The following is a 14,973-nucleotide window of genomic DNA, read 5'->3' as shown; positions in this document are numbered from 1 at the left end:
GTAGGAAGTACTTTTCTGAATTCGGCCTCTATGCCAAAGTTTTGGCCATCGGCGAATTTTTGGCCGAAAATTCGTACTATGGCAAGGTGGTCATATGAAACATATTCAGGCGCCCTCTGGTGGCTATGAATGCATTCGTTGATTCAATATGTTTCACGCTGAAGAATACGCCGAAAATACACTAGAATATATATTGAATTCGGCGTTCAATAAGCGTGAATATATATTGTAGTGTATTTTCGGCGGATAGACAGCGTATAAACATATTGGCCGTTTCTCTTGGGTTAATATTTCAATATTTCAATTCAATATTGATATAATTTAAACTTGACCTATAAATATGATTGTAAACGATTGAACACCAGTCTTAGTTTATCATTAGAACCAATAAAGTGTTTGAATTCACTAAAGCTCTTTTGTTTACTAAAACTCATCATTATAGAAACATACTGTTTCTTAACTCGAGCACACGCATATTTGTGTTCGTTATATGTGTAATATAGAGAGCAGTAGCAACCACAACAACAACAACAAAAACAGCAAAATCATCACAGTCGTACGCTTGGATTCAAACTTCATTCGTACATTATGCTTTACATCACCTGTATAGTCTATATGTACATCAACAATTTCGAAAATTTCTTCTGTATGTCACATACTAGACTAAAATCACTTGATTTGATTTAGTCGAGATTTGTGAAAAATATAATTATGTGTAATTAAGATTTAAATTTCGGATCCATCAAAGTTGGCCCACTAAAAATCATAACTTATAATAGCGATCGTTTGGACTATATTCATATCGAAAACAGCTGATAGGCTTGACTTGGGCCTCGTTTGTTTACACGCCATACAAAGCCTCAAGAGCAAGCTACTCTCACGAGTTTATATTTGCTCTCTCACACACGTATTGCAACACCAACTTCAGAGCGGTTCCAGTCGTCGTCGTTGTTGTAGTATGACATTTGTATGTGTTTGTGCGAACACTTAGAGTATAACAGCTGATTCACTCACCGCGCATTCACTCCATTGCATAAAGTTTGGAGAGACGGAGAAACTGAGATGAAAAGAGACAAAGAGTTGAACAGGGTAAGAAAGAGATGAATGCTGATGAAGTTTGACAGAAGAGTTTATAGAACAACAACAAGAAATCTGACATCGAAACAAAATTTCTACTGCATATTGAACTGGGTACTTTCGTATCTAGTGTCATAATAGAAAAATTTGAAGACAAAATTCAGCCAACGCCGAGTGATAATTGCAAAGATGAAACAAGTGACAAACACAAGCTGGAATACATTTTGGTGGATTATCGGTTCCATATGTATGCCATTGAGCATTCCATTTATTGTGCACAAAGTGATGTCTCAATTGAGACTCCGAAAAAATAAGGATATTCTAGAGGGCAAAGTATGTCAATTTATATTATCTCACAGTCTTAATGATTAAGTAAAATCAAACGGTTTTCAAATATTTGTACAGGTTGTGCTTATAACTGGTGCTAGCAGCGGCTTGGGTTAGTTCTTTAGTTATATATATTTTCATTAACACTTATAACTTTAAAATTCAAAATTCATTTTTATAAAGGTGAGGCATTATCGCACACATTTTATATGGCTGGTTGCAAGGTTGTTTTGGCTGCCCGACGAAAAGAAGAGCTGGAACGTGTGCGCACCGATCTGTTGGAAATGCATTCGGTAATTGAAAATTGTGTGTGAATTTCCTGATAATTCCATACAGGCTCATACATTTCTTCTTCGTTCATGCAGCGTATAGTGACACACCCGCCCGTTGTCATTCCAATGGATGTATCAGATTTAAGTACGTTGCCTGAAAAAATTGCACAAATCGAAGAAACATTTGGACACATTGATATTTTAATCAACAATGCTGGAATTAGTGTACGTGCGGACGTTGTGTCTATGGCTGTTGATCTCGACGTGCAAGTAATGCTTGTAAATTACTTTGGTGCTGTAGCTGTGACCAAAGGTTTATTTCTTTATTATTATTATTAAATTGAATGAGATTGTTTTTTTTTTCGCTCACTAAAAATAGCTTCTTGTTAATTTGCTATGATTTCTGTTCTGTTCCGTTGACGCTCTGTAGCTGTACTACCAAAAATGATAACACGTAAAGAGGGTCGAATTGTATGTGTTAGCAGTATTCAAGGGAAATTTTCGTTGCCACATCGTTCGGCATATTCGGCTTCGAAACATGCATTGCAAGCGTTTTGTGATTCACTTAGAGCAGAAGTAGCCGAACATAATATATCCGTGTTGTGCGTTAGCCCAGGATATATAAATACAGCACTTTCATTAAATGCATTGACTGCATCGGGTCGTGCATATGGCGGTATGAACAATTCTTACAAAATAATTGCATTCAATTTTAATTGGTTGCTTCAGAAATCGTCCAAAAAAAAGAAAGAAAAAAACGTCCAAAATCCGTTTTCGTCCCCAATTCTGAAATTAGAATATCGTCCAAAAATTTCCATAAAAAAGGTACTAACTTCGTTTTTTTCTCCCTCGGGCTTCAAAACGTTATTACCAATACGATATTTAAATTTTTTTTTTATTTCCATACATTATGATTTAGTCTGTAGTGTATTGGTTAGTGTGGTAGCATTGAATTTAATACAGAAGTTTAGCTTATTTTTGATGAACTGAACTTTATTGTACTGTGTATGCCATCTATCTAAACCATCCATTCATTGTAATGTAGTACATTGCATGTAACGCCTCAGTTATAGTTTATGCAATAACAAACTAGACCTAAATGAGTCGTATTAAATTCAATGCTAAGGAATACACTACAGACTATATCATAATCATTGGGTGGCAGCATCAAGAAAATTCAAATTGTCGCGCTGTTTAGTTCGGAAAAAAATTCCGAAATTACATTGATTTTCCTATTGAAATTGAGGGCGCTCGCGTCGCTACAGTTGTCATTCAAGTTGTTTTCGATCTTGCTGCCATCCAATGATCATAATGTATCGTATTGGTAATAACGTTTTGTAGCCCAAGGGAGAAAAAAAAAAACAAAGTTAGTGCCTTTTTTATTATTACAATTTTGGATGAATTTTAAAATATTTTGAACGAAACTCTAATTTCAGAATTGAAGACGAAAACCGATTTGGATGTTTTTATAATTTTTTTTTTTTTGATAACAGAACAATTTTGATCCATTTTAATTTAATATTAACTTTGGTGTAACCATTCAGTGACAGACGAAAATACAGCGACTGGGGCCAGTCCGGAACGAATAGCCGATGATATTCGACGTGCCATACTCAGCGAAGAGAAAGATGTCACATTGGCACCGCTTCTGCCAATTGCAGTTCAATGGTTGCGATTATTATGCCCATCGATATATTTTTGGGTCATGGAAAAGCGTGCACGTCGAATGAATGCAAGCAATTAAAAGGAAACACTTTATCAATTTGATGAATTCGTGTGTGAACAATCGAATTCATTATTGATTCATTTTTCTGAATCCATTTGCTTAGCTCTTTATCCAAATAATTTTTAAAGTACAGATAAACCTTAGCACTAGCAATCTGTGCCATTTTTCATCAGGCGTCTCCACTCGCATTGAGTTTGTATTGTGAATGTTAAGGTGCGTGCAACGCCCTTCAATGTAAAAAACAATACAAGTGGAGATGATACACGAGATTTATCTGTACTTTTCCAAAAAAAAAAATGAAGTAGCAATATCTTTCAATTTTCGAAGAAGAAAATCCTATTTTTATCAACTTCCGATTTTAATTTTCAAGGCACACAATTTCCTGTACAACTTCTCATTCGATGAACTATGCCTTGTTAGCACTGTAGTATTTGCACGTTATTTCTTGTACGATCTCACTTGTGGGACATCATTTTTAACAATGGCAATGTAGAAAAATTAAAATTGTAATCATAAACTTTGACATTTTCACCAAACATTTCTATTGATTCATCTACTTTTCTAATTTGTTCCAATGTTGAATTTAAAATTTACATTCATGCCCTTTTGTGTAAGAAGCTAAGTAAATGGAACTAATATACACACCGATAAAGGTCGATACGAATTATTCAAAATCACATACAATTTGTGAAAGAAACACATGCAACCAAACTTGAATTTTTCGGCTAATTTGCTGCTTCCCAAAGACATTAAATAATTGTTCAGCTTCAATATGAAATCACCGAAGAAATGTTTTTCCCGTATTTTACCAATATGCATATTTATAAATTCAACGTTTTTGTTCTAAAAGTGGAGTTGAATATTTATCGTTAAATTGTTATCGAATTTGCGTTTAACGGTATTTCTATTGACTAGATCGAGAGGAGAGTAAGTTCATCTGACTTTGTTATGAAAGAGAAGAGTAAGTTTCTTTCGACTCAAAAATGGTTAAAGGCGAGTATGTTTCCGCGGAACGGTTTTCCACAGTTTCCGCGGAACTGATAAGAGATAACAACTTGGTGTCTTCGGCAAAGTTGTAGCACTTCTTCGAGGTCTTCTATAACATTGCTGAAGTCAGTTATCTCTTATCTCTTATCAGCTCCGCGAAAAGCGCGAAAAATGATAAGAAAAAAAAAGTTCCATATAAAATTTGCTTTTTTATGTGCGCGTTTTGCGCGCTACTGATAAGAGATTAGAGATAGATGTTATAGAAGACCTCGAGTACTACAAATTTGCCGAAGACACCAAGTTGTTATCTCCTATCAGTTGCGCGAAAACCGTGAAGACCGCAGAGGCTAGACGGTACTACAACATACTCTACTTTAACGCCAACAGAATCATCAGAAAACATACTATCCTCTTTCAAAATATATTCGAATTTTTTCACATACTCTCCTCTCGATCTAGTCAATAGATTTGTCTTATATTACAAGGGATATTTCATTAAATAATAGATTTAGAATTATGTCAACATTCAAATTTATTCAAATAATTTTACAAGACTTTGTACAAAGAAATAATAGTTTGAACAGAGAACGATCAATCTCTTTGATTTTACCGAAGGAAATAGAAAATTACTGTTTAAGTTGATATTTTTTACACTTTTAAAAATTAATATCTGGAAGATTATTTTTTTTACTTTCAAAAAATTCCAACATATGTGCTGAAGTCAATATGTTTTCTTTTTGTTTTTAATTACTATGTTGGATTTTCCACAAAACGAAACGAATCGTAAAATTGGAAACAATTTTTAATTTTTTTCGTTTCCGTTATCATGTTTTGACCAAAATTTTGATTGTGAACTTTAATTTTTCGAATAACAATTGAAGGGGAAAAGACTTGTTGTATGTGTTTGAATTTTTACATTCAAGTCATTGAAGATCCGATGGTTTCAAAATGTATTTTCTACGTGTTTTAAGATATTTTTGCACTATCATTTAGAAGGACTATATTGAGGTTGAAGAAAACAATTTTTAAACATCAAAAATGAATTTGTTTCTCTATAAAATGTCCAGGTGAACGGTTTCACTAAACAAATTATAGGATTGGTAATCCATATCTAGTTAATATACATGAAATTCACCCAATAAAATATAAATTAACAAAAAAATGTCCGTTCTTGTTTCTTTTTTGCATTTCAATTTATGCGGAAATTGGAAATTAAGAATACCTCATTTCTAATAGATTCGTTATTTGATCGATAATTTCCCGGTATCAGAGTAAAAACCGCCAATGTTTACGTTGAACGGACAAATCCAAACTCTTGTTTGGTACGTTTTTCGCTTGAGCACCTTGAAGATCGTGTGTGCTAAATGATTTGAATGTGAAAATAAAACTCAAATTTTTTATTATCAGGAAAAAAATTCTTCAAATATTTATCTATACATATTGGATATTGATGAGCAAAATCGATGGTAAACTGGAGCAAAGTTGAAATTCTAATCGAAAGGTTATGGGCTTGGATGAGATAAATTATTAAAAGTATTAGAATTGGAGACAGTATGCAGTCAGTGTCACCTGAATTGTTTGACGTGATAATTTAGAATAGCAGCCGATTCTTCTGTTTGTTCTACAAACGCATTTTCTATACTCTCTCCATGCTACACTGTGTATATAACTCAAAGGAACAGGGAAAAAACATTACGTCATTATAAACAATCTACAAACGGTAAACAATGTGCTGCCGCTTATTCTTACGGCAGTGTTTGTTGTGAGTGTATTTGTGTTGTTGTTATTGTTTTATATGTCGTTGTTAGTTTGACTACGGAGCCGTTACGCATAAACGCTAGATTTCTAACAATCTATCCATAGTGTTTGGGTAGCAGAGCAACGGAGATCACACACTATTCCGATTCGGTTACCACTCGCCGAAATTGTTCAAACATTGCTTTAATTTCAAAATCCAAATGAAAGAACATTCAAGACTCACCATTAAAATAGTCGGGAAAACAACCGACAGTGTTGAATCTCACTTCGCCCATCGTTGACCATATTCGGAAGCAAATAATCTTTTTTTTTTTACCAAAATACAATCAAATCATGCATGAGATTTCATAGCAACAAAAACAGTGTTGATTTGAATCGGTGTAATAAAATCGCGTTTGTCTTAAAAGATGAATACCAAATTTGTAATAATGATTGAGAGACGACTACCATAGCTTACTTGTTGCTGAATTGTGATTTTATGGGTAATATGTGTTAAACATCAGCGACTGACACATGGTGGAATTAAATCCAATTTAGCAAAAACTAAAAAAGAAAATAATCATTGTCTTGTGCACATTCATACGGTGAATTGAAAATAAAGTGCTAAAAGAAATAGTGAAACGGTCATAACGTTCATAAATATAATTATCAAGTGTTTAAATAGATAAAATCAAATCAAAATGTTTTGGCTTATTCTTCTGTTAATGCTGTTGGTAATTTTGCTCATATTGCTGTATAAAAGAGTGAGGCAAGATTCACGCGTCAAGATGGCACGCGAGGAAATGCCTGGAAAGGTATGTGTTCTTGTTTCTTCAACGAATTGTGTTTTTCCTAAGCATTCAATGTTTCAAATAAGTTTATTATTTTGTTAATTGTGACACATTTGCGTAGGTTGTTGTCATAACTGGTGCAAATACGGTTTTGGGTTCAAATATAGCAGCTTCATTTTATGGTGCCGGTGCGAAAGTTGTGCTTGTGGGTACAAATCAACGTGAGTTGGAGCGGGTACGAACGCAATTATTCGCAATGAGACCGAAAAACGTGCCCGTTTACCAGCCTGAAATAGTTCCGATGGAATTAAATGTATCCGAAATGTCGGCCAAAGAAGCGGTCGCGGATATTATGGAAACATGCGGCCAGGTTGACATTCTAATTAACAATTCAACGATTTGTCCGCGCTCAGATGTGCTATCGACCAGCATTCATGACGATATTCGCGTGATGAATGTTAATTACTTTAGTCCGATCGCATTAACAAAAGGTGAGGTGAAATTTTACTCGCTACATTTTCCTTACAGTTCGATAGCCTTCGCGCCCCAATACGCTACTAAGTGGAAAATTATAAATCAGATTTCACACAACACCATCATAGCATCGATTTCAAGTCAGAGTCCTTTCACTTTTGTTTTCGTGTGTTTTATTTAATGCTTGGATGCGGTCATATATTTGATTTATTTCTGAATAAATTAATTGAAGGCGATAATATACAGAACGTTAATACCACCAAAGTTCAACGTATGAATTCTTATCACAAACACATTTTTCATTACATTTTTATGTATGAATTTTCATTTTATTTTATTAGTCTTCAATTAATTTAACCGATAGGAACTAAAAGAATGTGCTTGTTTACTTTGGACAGCTATGCTGCCGGGAATGATTGCCCGAAAGTCCGGAAAAATTGTGTTTGTCAGCAGTGTAGCTGGTAAAGTGCCAATACCATATCGTTCATCATTTTCGGCATCTGAGCATGCACTTCAAGGTATGTAAGCTAGCAGTGTTTTCTAACACAACATCGGTTATTCAACATCGTTCTGAACAATTACGTTTACATACAGCTTTTGCTGACACTCTTCGCGCTGAAGTCGCGCAGCATAACGTAACAGTGCTCGTATCTAGTCCCGAATATATTGCGGACGATTTCGAACGAACCGACATCGAATCAGCAGAACTTACGAACGAAAAAGAAGGTAACAACTAAAATGAAAATTTAAACCTTAAAATCATCATTATGATTGTCATTGTCATTGTTTTTCGTTTTGTTTTGGTCTAAAATAGAAAAATCAGAAAATACAGAAGTACCAGTAGTAGCAGACGGTGTAGCTAAAACCGTGGGCGATCAGCCGCAAAAGTTTTCCGATGATATTTTATTGGCTGTCTTAGGCGGTGCTGACGAACATATAAAGAGTTCATTTCTCTTTTCGCATTGGTTACGCGTGACATACCCGCCATTTTTTCATTTGGTATTTTATTATTAACAAAGATTCAATTAATTCGAGGTATGAATTTTACAGCTTTATCATGATTTTTATTATCTTTAAGATGATGGCGGAACGTGCGAAAAAAATGGAACCCACCAATGTCGTCCAGCAACGGTTCTAACGGCTGAATCGAATTAAAAGACATGATACATAGATTTTTTGAAATCGTAAATTATAAATTTGAGAAAATGATATGAAATTCCTTGAATATTTTATTAGTTCGTTCGTTCTAGTTAGAGTGTTATTCATTACTGACTAAAAATTATTATAAATTAAATGCAGAAAAAAGAAACCATTCAGAAAATTAAACAAGATATGACGAAACAAAACTCAATTTTCGGAAATAAAACAATACTGAATAACGTATTATTGTAATTAGGTTAGAACTAATGTCATTTTCAGATGTGAGTGTTTTGCATCGTGATTTTGTAATTTTCGACAACAAGTCAAGAGTGTTAGCATAGCAAAAATAGCAAAACAAACGTATAAACAATTGCCGCCAAATTAGTACTCCTAACAATTTGCATACATTTGTACTTAATTTGAATTTTTAATGATAACAGTAAGTTTGTGAATAGCGGGAACCGATAAGACGAAAACTTTTTATCACTATTTGAATGAGTTCCTTGGGCTTTCTAGTGCATGTAGAAAATTGTTACATTGTAGACAGTGCTGAAATTCTTTTGGTATCAAACGGGTTGTTGAAAACTTTTTACATTGAAAATTAATTAACAGCGATTTAGTATGAGGGTAAAAAAAAAGTTCCGTTATTTACAAATTTTGCTATGAATTTCATGAAAGAGATCCATTTTTGTTTTTCCTTTCATTGAGACACATACACTTATTAGTTTAATAAACGCTTCATTTGCTCAATTCATTTAAAATGAATATATGTTGTTTGTTTTTGTTGTTGTTGTAAAATATGAAAACAATAGAATTGAACTGTCTGAAAGAAATTGGAGCATTCGTTCATTTCTTCTGGATCAAATAATCATGAATGAATCTAACGCCGATTCCTATTGCTTCTACTTTCTGTGAATATTGGTCAAGCTCGTTTAAAATGTAATAGAAAATAGAAAATTCATAATTCCATGAAAGTTGTTTCGATACACATATTCTTGAAACACAAAAACAAAAACTGCACAAGAATGATGGTGTTTCATTCCATTGAATGGACTGTGTTGAATGTGGAAATTTTTTTGTATACATATTCCATACACACAACGAATGTGTCAAAGTCATTTCCACGCAATATATTGTAAAGTCAATGTAAATTCACTTGTCTATCCTAGAATTTAGGTTAAAGTAAAATTCGTTTTATCTAGTGATATGTATAAAACTCATATAATTTGAGCGCGCACGACACAGAGCTCAACTTATAGTTTATGTGTCTGGGGAAAAGTGACGACGACGACTCTGCACATAATATATATATACACGACAAAAGGAATATGTATGCTGTGTGAAACCGCTTCGTCTGAACTTTTCTTTACGCCGCATTGTTAAGGTTCAACTCAAAATCGTTAGCAATGTGCCGTCATAATTAAAATATTATTAATAACGCACGCATTTCAACTTATATTTCAGAGAAAAAAATCCAATACATATTGAGGTGACAAGAAAATCAATGAAATATATCGTCATTGGACGGACCATGTTCCCTGCATTCATTTTCTGTTTTGTTGGGTGCCACATAGATATGTGCAAGAATTTTATCCAATCGACATTTCTGTACATTTTTCGCTTCAGTCAGCAAGCATTGCGATTCAAGTATCAGGTATGATATTTATAGCAATTCAAACAGACAGCTGTTTATTTGATAGAAATATACTTTGTTATTACTGTATGAGCTTTGACATGATTTAACCTAAACTGAAAGCTTATTTTCAGCCGGTGAAACAGGTCAATGAACGTTTGAATACAATACAATTTTACCGAAATGATAGTTAATTCTGAAAAGCATATGTAAACATAGGTACGGTACATTTTTTTGGGGGAAAGAATATATATATATTTGTATTTATTTGGACCGTGTCTACTAATCGATATTGATACACTACCGAATGTAGGTAAGTCGGCATGAAAAGAATCCAACTGTTTTTTTGTGAAAACTCAACTCAACGCAACACGCAAGCCCATTAAAACACTTTACCCTTTCAGTTTTTGAGTGTTGTAGAATCGTTTGAATTTTCCTTTTGAAAAATTGAAAATTTCGCTGAAAAATGCTTCGCTACAAATTGAATAGTCTAGATAAATGTCAAAGCAACCAAATAAAATGCGTCCAGAGTAAGTTCAAATAAATTAAGATTTACATTCTTGGGTGGTAAAAATTATGGATAATTATAATTTCTTCAATTCAGTAGAAGGGATTTTCAATATTGATTATTTTATTATTTTTCCTACATTTCATCGAGTCATGTCATTTTTCCTACATTTTTCTATGCAAAAAAAAATCCAGCATACTCTATGGAAAAAAAATATTTTCTTCCAGACTTAAAATGATGTGTGATTCACATCGGCATTAAATTCCTCAACAGATATGGATAACATTTATCCGAGTAATGAGTGGCGTCTGCAAACTCACAGACATATTCATTAAACGCATTGTGATAGTATTGGTCATACTACTATCAAACAAACAAAAATTATTTGCTACGTAGAAGAGTTAGTCGTACGGTGAAAGTGGTTTAACATTCACATTGCCATGGGAGAAGCCGGTCAGTCAATTGATGTTGAAATCATACACAATGCAAACACATCGACTATATTCGCACAGTATAACAAAACAGGTACTATCCCACCTTTTTGCTTATACAATGAAGAAAGCACCGACAACGTATACCAATATATGTTGCGATGTGATCGTGTGCTGATTTACTGAATGTGATCTCTGGAATTTAAAATGAAAAAAAAAAAATCACTATCGCAAGCGCCAATCTCGTCATCGATTAAATGCGTTTACGTGGGTTAATTTCAATCGATTCAGTGATTGTATAGATTCAAACTGCATCACAACGTATCTAGTAAATTTTTATATAAAACAAATGGGAATTCATATCAACTGATTCAGATCATTTTGGATAAATTTTCAACAATTTATTCTCAAAAAATACGATCAAAGAGTTTCTTTAGTTTTTTGGTCTAAATACTCTGTGTGTGTTTAAATTTGATTTTATCTGCGCACAAAAACAAAACAAATAGTATGGTTGCGTCGACTGTGTTATTGTTGTTTGCTTTAGCAATTGTGGTTTGGTTAATACTCCAAAAAATTTACAATGAGCACAAAATTAAAAGTGCTCGATTAGCCTGCGTTGGAAAGGTGTGACCTATTTTATTTTTTAATGCAAGAGTAGAACTTTTTTTATTCTAAACAAATGTCGCCAACATTTATAAACATAACAACTTATGGTGCAGTGAAACTTCAGAAATATCTATATCAACATGGAATATAGCTATTATCTTTTCAGTGCAAACGATAGATTTGACATTGAGTTTTCAATTAATTTAATGTGTGTATATTTTCAATCTGATTTCATCAAACAGGTGGTCGTAATAACCGGAGCTAGTTCAGGCATTGGTGAGCTACTATTATAGTAGAACATAATAATAAAATATTATTAAGATATTCACATTTTTCATTATTAACACGAAATATTAAAAACGTCTTTTATGTACATAGGTGAGGCTTTAGCTCATGAATTCTATGCAATGGGCTGTCGAGTGGTGCTTGCCGCACGTCGTGCAGGGGAATTGGAAAGAGTTCGACGCAATCTATTGAACAGTAAACTCCCGAATGGCATCCAATCAATTCGGCCAGAGATCGTACCGCTTGACCTCAACGAACTCAATCAATTGTCCGATAAGGCGCATCATATTCTACGAACATGTTTGCATGTCGACATCCTCATAAACAATGGTGGCATTAGCCTGCGGTCGGATGTGATGAGCGTCAAACAAGAGGTGGATCTTCAATTGATGAATGTAAATTATTTTGGCGCAATCGCACTAACGAAAGGTTCTATTAGTCTTCATCTAATTTTAGTGATAGGAACTCTTTAGACAGCATCACTCAAACAAAAGAAAAAAAAAATAATTTCAACATTTGATATTATTTAATAATCGATGAATCATTTTTATTCATTCTCAAAGCATTTTTACCATCGATGATTGAACGTAAATCAGGTAAAATTGTTTTTATCAGCAGTGTGGTTGGCCGATTGCCGATTCCATATCGGTCAGCTTATACTGCATCTAAGCATGCACTACAAGCATTTGCTGATTGTTTAAGAAGTGAAATGGCTGCACATAATATACATGTGCTTGTGTCCAGCCCTAGCTATGTTGCAACCGAGGTTTCACGAAATGCTCTAACTGGCTACGGTGCATTACACGGAGGTTGGTTCCTATACATATAATTATGGTTTTGTTTGTACCAATTTTATCTTTTAAATCAAATTAAAATTCATTTTAGTAATGGATCCTGAAACGGCAGCCGGACAAAAACCAGATGAATATGCATACGAAGCAGTTCGAGCAATTTTGCGTGAAGACAAAGAAATGATACCATTCAAATTTATACCGGTTTTGTGGCTTCGAGCTATGTGCCCATCAATCTACTTCCAAGCGATGAAACAACGGTCCCAAAAGCTGGCCGCAAGATATACACACAATGTTCAAATTGTATGACAGAAGAAAAAAAACAGTGTATTTTTGATTTCGAAATAAATTTTATTTTTTTATTTATACATATTGTCAGATCACATAAATTATTTATCATCATGTTAGACTAAATAATTTAACAAAATGGGAACTAACACCGTGAACGGTTCATCTTTTTTTTTCCTATTTTCTTCTTTGGCAAAAATCCCGAAATAAAATCTTGCAAAAGAATCACCATCAAAATTCATCGGAAATCTATTATTGGTTTTAATTGTTTTTATGTCGTCTGCTAAACATAGATTTCAAAATTAAGTGTTAACTTTTTAACAAACGAAGAAATTGACGACCAAAATAATGACGAAGAAGTAAATTGTTTCTTTGTCATTATTTTGAAGGAGACAAAAAAAAACTCAAATCAATTTGAACATCCGAAATTTAAACGGCTTGGAGTTTATTTTCGATTAATCTAAATAAATGATTTAGCCCTTTATTACCAGACAAATCCATCACTCCGTTTGTAGTTTCACACTTTGGTTGATGTGTGGATATCTAGTGTTCTTCGGAGTGAAAATTCATTTGATTCCGATTCAGTAGTAATGGACTGGTTTAATTGAGTGTGGTACAATAATTCATTTTTAATTTTTGGTTTACTTGTTTATTGAAGAGTAATTAGGCTTTTATGACGTTATAAATAATTCCTTTTAATAATAATTCCTTATCCTATGCCATATATTGCATAATTTCTGTTGACTTCATCATGATCTGAATGAAGTTAGAAAGACCTAGTCTTATATAGCTTAAATTTATATATAATCTTCAGAAAAAGAAGAATGCTGAACATAGATTTTGATGTTAATTGTTTGATTATAAATTTTAGTGGTGTTTTAAACATTTCCCGACACATTTTTGTCAATTAAAAATGTGCCGGTTTAGTTTTTTTTTTTTGTTAACTTTAACAAAAATGGAAAGAAAAAAATCTTCTCAATTTTTCCTTCTATCTTATCATTGCAACGATTTTTAATTATTTTTTTCATGTAATTTCCTATATCGAAATAGTGTCAATGATTTATCGATTCGAATTAACTGAAAGATTTCGTTTTGAAGAAGACATTTTAATTTTCCTGTATGTTCTATCATTTGCACTGGTTTTGTTAATTTCATATATGGAATCCTATAACAGGGAAGCAAAGATGTTATTTTTCTTTTAAATTGTATTTCATTTGCTCAACGAAAGGGCAAATACCTTAAGCTCTATAGGTAGTTGTACATGGACATGGTTCTTTTTTCAATATAGTTTTTTTTTTATTCTTGTTTGGTTTGAATGTGGTCATTTTTTTCTACATATATCTTTCAAAGCAGCCACTTTGTATGTTCTAATTTTTGGTTTAGTTATTGTAGCTTGTGTGGTTTGATTTCGGTGACGACTCCTTTGTGTGATAATCGCTGTATGCTGTTCGACGTTTTAATTAAGTTTTTGTGTGAAAAATGTTAGACACCCTTAACGTATATCTACTGAGATACTGAACTACCACCTGCTGAATGATATAACGATTTTCCAAATTAGGCGTTGTTGGAACACGCTCCATGGGCTATACTTTGTTACTTTTGTTGTTGTTGTCAATGGAAGCATTATATATATTTTTAGGGGGAGACTTTCACAAAGTAGAGACAAATTTCTCAATCCTATGGATATTCGACAATACATGTTACCACATTAATATCATTAACCTGATTGTAGATGTAACGCTTTTTTTGATCGACTTTCTGATGTGTATCGTTTCGAGAAAGCATCCTGCCAATCGAGGAACATCCATATTAATTGATTGATGAGAATAAAAATTCACTTCGCACAGTGTGTGTGACAAAATTACGGAACGTGCACAACAATGATTAAAGGACGACTTCT

At 33.3% G+C, this 14,973-nt stretch overlaps 3 protein-coding genes across 3 annotated transcripts; all 3 read left to right on the top strand.

Moving 5' to 3' along the window:
- The first annotated feature begins 957 nt into the window (after positions 1-957).
- LOC129575992 (dehydrogenase/reductase SDR family protein 7-like) lies at positions 958-4,183 on the top strand. The gene is made up of 7 exons (XM_055460298.1): positions 958-1,089; positions 1,208-1,410; positions 1,483-1,516; positions 1,588-1,697; positions 1,770-1,989; positions 2,107-2,352; positions 3,221-4,183. Exons 2-7 carry the CDS (start codon positions 1,267-1,269, stop codon positions 3,418-3,420), a joined length of 954 nt encoding a protein of 317 aa, XP_055316273.1. The 5' UTR covers positions 958-1,089; positions 1,208-1,266; the 3' UTR covers positions 3,421-4,183.
- A 2,033-nt stretch (positions 4,184-6,216) lies between these two features.
- Positions 6,217-9,384, top strand: LOC129575991 (dehydrogenase/reductase SDR family protein 7-like). Its single transcript, XM_055460297.1, has 6 exons — positions 6,217-6,941; positions 7,039-7,408; positions 7,790-7,909; positions 7,986-8,117; positions 8,206-8,390; positions 8,470-9,384. The coding sequence occupies exons 1-6, from the start codon at positions 6,828-6,830 to the stop codon at positions 8,527-8,529; spliced, it is 981 nt and encodes a 326-aa protein (XP_055316272.1). The 5' UTR covers positions 6,217-6,827; the 3' UTR covers positions 8,530-9,384.
- A 1,937-nt stretch (positions 9,385-11,321) lies between these two features.
- Positions 11,322-13,155, top strand: LOC129575990 (dehydrogenase/reductase SDR family protein 7-like). Its single transcript, XM_055460296.1, has 5 exons — positions 11,322-11,727; positions 11,952-11,985; positions 12,088-12,423; positions 12,558-12,803; positions 12,880-13,155. The coding sequence occupies exons 1-5, from the start codon at positions 11,611-11,613 to the stop codon at positions 13,092-13,094; spliced, it is 948 nt and encodes a 315-aa protein (XP_055316271.1). The 5' UTR covers positions 11,322-11,610; the 3' UTR covers positions 13,095-13,155.
- Positions 13,156-14,973: the final 1,818 nt, after the last annotated feature.

The sequence above is a fragment of the Sitodiplosis mosellana genome, unplaced genomic scaffold (assembly GCF_009176505.1).
Source record: "Sitodiplosis mosellana isolate CC-2019 unplaced genomic scaffold, AAFC_SMos_1.0 Smas_scaffold_6170, whole genome shotgun sequence".
Classification (NCBI taxonomy): domain Eukaryota; kingdom Metazoa; phylum Arthropoda; class Insecta; order Diptera; family Cecidomyiidae; genus Sitodiplosis; species Sitodiplosis mosellana.
This window is presented reverse-complemented; position numbering and strand designations above follow the sequence as displayed.

Excerpts from the sequence above, each read along its gene's own strand:
- LOC129575990 (XM_055460296.1), top strand. The coding sequence starts at position 11,611 with ATGGTTGCGTCGACTGTGTTATTGTTGTTTGCTTTAGCAATTGTGGTT. Across the intron at positions 11,986-12,087 it reads CGGAGCTAGTTCAGGCATTG|GTGAGGCTTTAGCTCATGAA; the intron begins GTGAGCTACTAT and ends TTATGTACATAG. Across the intron at positions 12,804-12,879 it reads CTACGGTGCATTACACGGAG|TAATGGATCCTGAAACGGCA; the intron begins GTTGGTTCCTAT and ends AATTCATTTTAG.
- LOC129575991 (XM_055460297.1), top strand. The coding sequence starts at position 6,828 with ATGTTTTGGCTTATTCTTCTGTTAATGCTGTTGGTAATTTTGCTCATA. Across the intron at positions 7,910-7,985 it reads ATCTGAGCATGCACTTCAAG|CTTTTGCTGACACTCTTCGC; the intron begins GTATGTAAGCTA and ends GTTTACATACAG. Across the intron at positions 8,118-8,205 it reads ACTTACGAACGAAAAAGAAG|AAAAATCAGAAAATACAGAA; the intron begins GTAACAACTAAA and ends GGTCTAAAATAG.
- LOC129575992 (XM_055460298.1), top strand. The coding sequence starts at position 1,267 with ATGAAACAAGTGACAAACACAAGCTGGAATACATTTTGGTGGATTATC. Across the intron at positions 1,990-2,106 it reads TGCTGTAGCTGTGACCAAAG|CTGTACTACCAAAAATGATA; the intron begins GTTTATTTCTTT and ends GACGCTCTGTAG. Across the intron at positions 2,353-3,220 it reads ATCGGGTCGTGCATATGGCG|TGACAGACGAAAATACAGCG; the intron begins GTATGAACAATT and ends GTAACCATTCAG.